Genomic DNA, 8,338 nt, shown 5'->3' with positions numbered 1-8,338 from the left:
AACTGACCTTTTCCAGTCCTGTGGCCACTGCTGAGTTTTCCAAATTTGCCGGCATATTGGGTGCAACACTTTCACAGCATCATCTTTCAGGGTTTGAAATAGCTCAACTGGAATTTCATCACCTCCACTAGCTTTGAGGGCATTATGCTAACTAAGTCAAAGAAAGATAAATACTGTATAATATCACTTATACATAGAAGTATAGTTTTTAAAAACCCAACAAATTAGTGACTATAACAAATAAGAAACAGATTCATGGATATGCAGAACAAACTAGTGGTTACCACTGGGGAGAGGGAAGTGAGGAGGGGCAATGTTTTAAGGGTAGAGGATTAAGAGGTACAAACTGTTATGTATAAAATAAGTTACAAGGATCTATTTTACAACACAGGGGATATAGATGATATTTTATAGTAACTATAAATCGAGTATAACTCTTAAAGATTGTGAATCACTATACTGTAACATGGAGAAGGCAATGGCACCCCACTCCAGTACTCTTGCCTGGAAAATCCCATGGATAGAGGAGCCTGGTAGGCTGCAGTCCATGAGGTCGCTAAGAGTCGGACACGACTGAGCGACTTCACTTTGACTTTTCACTTGAATGCATTGGAGAAGGAAATGGCAACCCACTCCAGTGTTCCTGCCTGGAGAATCCCAGGGACGGGGGAGCCTGGTGGGCTGCCGTCTCTGGGGTCGCACAGAGTCGGATACGACTGAAGCGACTTAGCAGCAGCAGCATACTATAACATATAATATTATACATCAACTATACGTTAATAAAAATAATTAAATTTAAGAAAGCTTTAAAACATACTGTTGCTAAAATATTCATTAATAATAGTAGCTATAACAGCCACTGTCTTTAAGACACGTTGATCTTCGCTTCGGAGACTATATGTCCCAAGCTTCTCTTCGCTTGAGTTCCACCGCCCATTGCATTCTGGGGCTTGTAGTCCGGAAGTGAGTGGATGATTCATGGGCACGCAGGCGTAGTGCTGCAAACTCCCGGAAGAACCCGCTGGGGCTCGCAGGATGAGCGGGTGGTGGTGGCTGCTGCTGCAGCGGCGGCGCTGACAGGACACGAGCTCTATGCTTTTCCGGCTGCTCGTCCCGCTTGGCCTCCTGTGTGCACTGCTGCCCCTGCACCATGGTGCACCCGGCCCTGATGGCACCGCACCCGACCCAGCCCACTACAGGTGAAGTGGGGGGTCAAGCTCCCTGCCCTTCCATAGTTGGGGAATGGGAAGCCCAGACTTGGTCCCTTCCCTAGTCCCTCCATCCCGGGACCCCCATCCTGACCTGCTGGGACCCAGCTACTGGGCTCCTGGCAGAAACCCGGTGATAGTTCCCACTTTCCGTCTTGTTACTTGTCCTTTCCCCTGCCTGGTTTCATTTGGTGACTCTCTGCCTTATTTCTCGTACCCTGCACAGGGAGCGAGTCAAAGCCATGTTCTACCACGCCTACGACAGCTACCTGGAGAATGCCTTTCCCTACGATGAGCTGCGACCTCTCACCTGTGACGGGCACGACACCTGGGGCAGGTAGTGCGAGGGGAGGAGCAAGGGGGAGGCCTGGGTCTAGCAGTCTGGTCCTAGGCCCGCGAGTCTGCTGGGACTGGTGGCTTCATGGCCTCCTCACGGGGTTCCAGAAAAAGCTCCTAGCCAGGGTGGGGTTGCATTCCCCTCAATTCAGGCCCATGCCACCAGGATCCACCCAGCCTCCTGGAAATTTGTATCACAAGGTGGGAAAAGGTTGGGTTAGCCTAGTGGGCTGGATCTCTGGGCTCTGGCCACAGCAGTAACAGACATCAGCTGTTAGGACTTGGGCAAATCTCTGGAGCCATATGATGTGTGGACGGGCTTCAAGAAGTCAGAAGACCCAACCCCTTCATGTTGTAAGTGGTCAAACAGGCCCAGGAGGAGCTATAACTCTCCCAAAGGTGGAACTTAAGAGCCTTGGTAAGTGTAACTGAAATGCACTTCCTCCTTTATCCTCACATCCTTGACTGCTTCTTGGTATTTCAGCACAAACTGTCACCTTAGTGTCAGTTCCCTTAAATACTCATCACCTACTAGTCAGTCTCACAAACACACTTTTTTATCTTCTTTGTAGCACTTCTCACTCTGATACTGTCATTTTCACTTATCTGCTAGTTTGTGTTTCTCACTTCCACTAGAATAAAAATCTATGAAAAAAAATCTATGATATGGAATCCTCTGTCTTGGTCCTTGCTGAGTGAGTGAAGAATCATTGCATTTAGGTGAAACTGACATTGATGAAACACTGTGCTAAGCATTTTCCTTGCCTCATCTCATGTAATTAACATCCCTAGGTGTTAAGTGCTGTTATCTCCATTTTACAAATGAATATGCTAAGAACTGGAGAAATTAAGTAAAGTGAAAGTGAAAGTCACTCAGTCGTGTCCAGCTCTTTGGGATCCCATGGGCTATACAGTCTATGGAATTCTCCAGGCCAGAATACTGGAGTGGGTAGCCTTTCCCTTCTCCAGGGGATCTTCCCAACCCAGGGATCGAACCTAGGTCTCCTGCATTGCAGGCAGATTCTTTCCCAGCTGAGCCACAAGGGAAGCCCAAGATACTGGAGTGGGTAGGTATCCCTTCTCCAGCGGATCTTCCCGACCCAGGAATCAAACTTGGGTCTCCTGCATTGCAGGCGGATTCTTTACCAACAGAACTATGCGGGAAGCCCCCAAAATTTGTTGGGTTGTTTTTTAGTTGAAAAAGTAATGGATGCGAATGGCAAATTTAAGCAGTACAATGTCATATAATAAAATAAATATCTCCCATATGCTAGAACTCCAATCACTGTTAACTTTCTTGTGGCTCCTTCCAGAAATATTTTTGATTTATACCATCCTATAGATATGTATCTATAGGAGAAGGCAATGGCACCCCACTCCAGTACTCTTGCCTGGAAAATCCCATGGATGGAGGAGCCTGGTAGGCTGCAGTCCATGCGGTCGCAAAGAGTCGAACATGACTGAGCGACTTCACTTTCACTTTTCACTTGAATGCATTGGAGAAGGAAATGGGAACCCACTCCAGTGTTCTTGCCTGGGGAATCCCAGGGATGGCGGAGCCTGGTAGGCTGCCGTCTATGGGGTCGCACAGAGTCGGACAAGACTGAAGTGACTTAGCAGCAGTATAGATATGTATATATGTATCTTTTTAAATTAACTTTTCTAAGGTGTAACTTACATGAAATGCACCCACTTTAAGTGTGTAGCAACCATCATAGGATAGAGAACCATTTCTGTTACCCTAAAAAGATCCCCTGTGGCCTTTTATAGTTAATCCTTCCACCACCACTGGCCCAAAAAACTGCTAATCTGCTTTCTGTATATATGTCTTTGAAAATCCAGTTAGAACATATGACAATACCTATTCTGTAGCTGTCTATTCTGTAGCTGGAGAAGGCAATGGCACCCCATTCCAGTACTCTTGCCTGGCAAATCCCATGGATGGAGGAGCCTGGTGGGCTACAGTCCATGGGGTTGCTACGAGTTGGACATGACTGAGCGACTTCACTTTCACTTTTCCTTTCATGCATTGGAGAAGGAAATGGCGACCCACTCCAGTGTTCTTGCCTGGAGAATCCCAGGGACGGGGGAGCCTGAAGGGCTGCCGTCTATGGGGTCTCACAGAGTCGGACACGACTGAAGCGACTTAGCAGTAGCAGCAGCATTCTGTAGCTTGTCTTTTTCATTGAACTAGATAATTTGAATATTTTCACATTAGCCCATAGAACTCTTGATAACAATGTTTTTGACAACCTCATAGTTTTGCATTGTTTGAATATATTATGATTTGGTTACTCACTCTTCAACTGGTGTACATTTGGGTTATTTCTAGCTTTTTGCTGTTCTAAAAACAATACTGCCATAAGTATTCTCAAGCCTACAGTTCTGTGCACTGTGAGATAAAGTCATAGATGTGGGAGGTCTGTGCTGTGAGCTGCAATCTTATACTGCCTCCCTACGGTGGAGAAGAATTCCAGAGAATATAGGCGATGTGTTTAACTACAGTCAGCTGCATCTGCCCACCTCCCAAGTGCCTTAAAAGGGTCAGAGGTTCCTGGTGATTTGCACTATGGCATCTCTGTTGTGACAGCAAGTGGGACTGGCAGAAGCATTGCTGTGCCTAATTTATTAGTTTCTGGGGTATCTGATCTGAGGCCTTGATATCTGGTGTTTGATTTTGTTACTAAGCAGCTGATATTTTTGTCCTTTTACAGTTTTTCTCTGACTCTGATTGATGCTCTGGATACCTTGCTGGTAAGTGTCTCATCTATTCCTTTTTCTCTCCAACATTGCATAACCAATATCCTTCTTTTGGTAGCTTGGCTATGGGTGAAAAGTGAATTCTTCACCTGGGCCTTTGAGTTTCATCTTTCATTTTGATCTTTAATTTGAGGGCAGTGGAAAGCCTTTTTCAAGATGAGGGCAGGAAATTAGATTTCCATTTTGAGACGATCACTGGCTATAATGTGGAGAAAGATTCATGCACTCATTTAACAAATATTTTTGAGTCATTGCTTCATGCACTGTGCTCAGCCCTCTGGGGGAGTGCAGAAATGAGTGAGGCTCCTACCTGTGCAAAGATTCTCATCACATGGAAAGAAATAGATGCCTCAGAGTTGTGGGGAGAAACTTAACTGGAGTCTTTTGAAGGAAGAAGAGGTCAATTTCAGCTGGGGGACTCAAAGACTTTCTAGAGAAGGTAACATGTAGACAATTGAGGGTAAGTTGGATTTGTAAATGAGAGGACACAAGGTGTGATTTCTGGTAGAGGGAACAGCATGTGTGAGGTTAGAAAATCAAGGAATAATAGATACAGTTCACTCAAGTGGATGAGACAAGGCTAGATGAACAATGAGAGACACAAAGGATAGATTAGGTCTAAATCATAGAGGGCTTTATATGCCGAGATAGGATTGTTTGCGTTGCAAGTGATAGATTTAGACAGGAAGGAAATTTACTGAGTCACATAGCTAAAAAGTCCAGGTAAAGACTGGCCTCAGACCCAGCTGGTTCCAGACAATATAAATAATGTCAGTAGGAATCTCTCTCAGTCTCTTATTTCTGCCTTCTTTGCTGGCTGTATTCTCAGGCTCTCCTTAAGCTGACAGGGTAGCCAATGATAACTCCAGACTCACACCCCACTCGTTCAGTAACCTGTGTGTGGAAAGAATTAGTTATTTTTCATTAATTGCAATGACTGAGTCTCAGTGATCTGGCTTGGGTTACACATCTATCCCTGAACTAATCAGTCGGCCAAGAGATTTAGTATGCTGGCTGGTGTAGGTGAAGTGCCCATTTTTGCAGCTGAAGGAATGGAATCAGCTTCTTCAGATTATAAGAGTGACTGTGGAAGAAGGGTGATTCCTCAAGGGAAAACTGGAGCAGTCATATCAAAATAAAAGGTATCGGGATTGCATTTGACTGACAGTTTAAACAAAAAGGGTTTAATTTTCTCAAGTAAAAGTAAATCTGAAGGTATTAATAATTTCTACCGTTGGGTCAGCTGCTTAACTGTGTCATCAGAAACCCATGGTCTTGGTATCCTTCCCTTCTGCCATCGTTAGTATATTGACTTTCATTCTCATGCTTTAGTACCTCATGGTCTAGGATGGCTGCCACAGCTCCAGAAATCAAGTCTGCTTTCAAAGTAGAAAGGAAAAGAGTAAAAGCCAAGCCAACGGTGTCTTGTCTCTTTTTATTAGGTCATTTCTGAGAAGTGCCCTTAGTAGACTACAACACTCAGAATTGACTGGAGAACACAGTCACCTCTAGTGGCAAATGAGGCTGAGAAACACGTATGTGGATTTCTAGCTTCTATGGCTGGAAGCTACAAGTATAAAGAAGATTGGGAATCAGTGTTGGGTCCACCAACCTGCAGTATTTTCCACCAGGATGAATGTGACAAGGTTAAAAACAACAGATATCCCCTGAAAATGTCAAACTAAGATTTCCTTATGTGGTCTACAGTCTTTGTACTGGTTTCATTTAAATGAGTACATAGGATTCTTAAATTGGTACCAAAGAATTTATTAATGTCTCAATACTGGGTCTCTGTGATTTCCAGCTCTCAGTGTTTTGAACTGTTACCAGCAGTTCTAGAACAGAAACTGTAGGTCTTAAGTTGAAAAAGTGAGTCACAGCAGCATAAAATCCTAGACTATGATCCAGCATCTCCAGTGCCTACAAGCCTGGGAGCCTCACTCTCAGGTCTCTCTTTCCTACAGATTTTGGGGAATGTCTCAGAATTCCAAAGAGTGGTTGAAGTGCTCCAGCACAATGTGGACTTTGATATTGACGTGAATGCCTCTGTGTTTGAAACCAACATCCGAGGTGAGGGGTGCCTTCAAGGGTCCTTGTAAGAAAGGAGACTGTGGAGTTTTGGCCTCCGTATAAACCAGGAGGTGGTAAATAGGATCTTAAGGGCCAGCCTTGCCAGGGCACTTGACTCAAAACAGATTGACAGAGGTCTTCCCTCCTGGGGTGGGGTAGGGAACGTCTCAGGATCCCTTATCAGTTTTTAGACATAAAAGTGAGCAGGGGACAGAGAAAAGACTGAAGAGAAACATGCCAGGATTACTCACATATTTAACATATACTTGGTACTAGGCTTTCAGCCAACAGCAAGAAAGATGTAATCCTTGCCATCTCATAGCTTATTGCCTACGATGCACTACCCATAGAACTTTCTGCACTGATGATGGAAATGTTTTATATCTCTATTGTCCAGTCCAGTAGCAACATCTGAAACATGTTTGAAAGGGAAAGTGAAGTCGCTCAGTTGTGTCCAACTCTTTGCGACTCTATGGACTGTAGCCTGCCAGGCTCTTCCATCCATGGGATTTTCCAGGCAAGAATACTGGAGTGGGTTGCCATTTCCATCTCCAGGGGAAATGTGTTTACTGGAACTGTGGAACTGAATTTTTAATTTTATTTAATTTTAATGAATGCAAATGTAAATCATGGCATGTTTTTACTACTTGCTGTATTACATAGTGTGAGTCTTGGGTATTAGTTTCCAAACCTGGCTGCTGATCAGAAGCACCTGGGACCTTTTTAAAAGTTCAGCTGTCTAGACTCCACTCTAAATCTAATGAATTGGAATCTTTGGGTTGGGTCCTAGAATCAGTATTTTTAGCAGGTGGCAATGAATCTTTTTTTTTTTTTTTAATGATTCATTCTTTTTGTTGAGGTACATTTACATACACTGAAACGCACAAATTTACACATTTCAGTGAATTTTGATCCAATGATTCTTACGAGTACAGCCCTTCTTTTCAGTGAGCTTCTAGACCATTGGTGGCTTAACAGCCGTCACCTCTGGATGATACAGTTATATTGTTTCCTCCTTATTTTGCCCCTCTTTATTTTACATGTTATGTGCAATGAAATTTGTATTACAGATCTATAATTTTTTTATTAAAAAAAGACTATGACGCAGAGGGACAGCATGGTATAAAATCCTGGTGTAGGGATCAGACCTGAGTTCGAGGCCTTGCTCAGTGCTGTGTCCCAGAACTGCTGAGCCCAGACTGTCATCTGTAAGTTAAGGTTGTCCTTAAGTCTCTGTTTCTGATACGCATGTAATTGTATCAGCCTTCTTTTGGTTGACATTTGCCCAGTATGTCTATTTCTTATCTTTTATTTTCTATCTTGCTGTATTTTATGATTAGCTCTGTCTTGTAATTTACATAGTATGTTGATCCCTTCTGAAAATCTTTTCTTCTAACTGAAGCATTCAGTTCATTTACATTTACTGTAACTACTGATATATTTGCATTTATTTCTATAGTATTACTTTGTGCTGTGTCCCATTGTTCTCTCTACTCTTTCTCTTTTTCTTTTCAATTTTATTTTTTTGGCTGTGCCATGTGGCATATGAGGTCTTAGTTCCCCCCGCCAAGACTGAGCCCCCCCCACCCCATGCAACGGAAGCATGGAGTCCTAGCCTCTGGACTGCTGGGGAAGTCCCTCTTTTTTCTGCCTTTTGTAGGTTGAGTTGTTTTCCCCTCATCCCATTTTTCTTTACTAATCTAGAAAGTATGCAGTATATCTAGCTTATTAGTTTTCTTGGAAAATTTAACAAACATAGTCTAAAATTAATGAAGATCTTTATTCTCCTCCTGAATAATATAAAACCTGGCTCTGAGGATTATCTGTACCTGTATACCATAGTTATATATTTTAATTATTTCTTTTAAGCCATCCATATATTATTATTGTTCCATAGAATTGAAGGTTTAGATTTACTACTATTTGCCACTTTGGAACCATCTTTCCTTCTTGTATCACAGACC

The 8,338-nt window shown here is 43.2% G+C and overlaps 1 protein-coding gene across 1 annotated transcript in view; it reads left to right on the top strand.

The window, feature by feature from the left end:
- EDEM2 (ER degradation enhancing alpha-mannosidase like protein 2) overlaps positions 995 to 8,338 on the top strand; it is a 28,669-nt gene continuing 21,325 nt past the window's right edge. The window contains exons 1-4 of the mRNA XM_005688488.3: positions 995 to 1,199; positions 1,435 to 1,545; positions 4,259 to 4,298; positions 6,269 to 6,374. Of these exons, the coding sequence (XP_005688545.2) occupies positions 1,093 to 1,199; positions 1,435 to 1,545; positions 4,259 to 4,298; positions 6,269 to 6,374 (364 nt within the window). The 5' untranslated portion in view covers positions 995 to 1,092. The remainder of the gene's footprint in view (positions 1,200 to 1,434; positions 1,546 to 4,258; positions 4,299 to 6,268; positions 6,375 to 8,338) is intronic.

This window comes from Capra hircus, chromosome 13 (assembly GCF_001704415.2).
Source record: "Capra hircus breed San Clemente chromosome 13, ASM170441v1, whole genome shotgun sequence".
Lineage (NCBI taxonomy): Eukaryota > Metazoa > Chordata > Mammalia > Artiodactyla > Bovidae > Capra > Capra hircus.
Note: the sequence above shows the minus strand (reverse complement) of the source record. Positions and strands in the feature narration are given on the sequence as shown.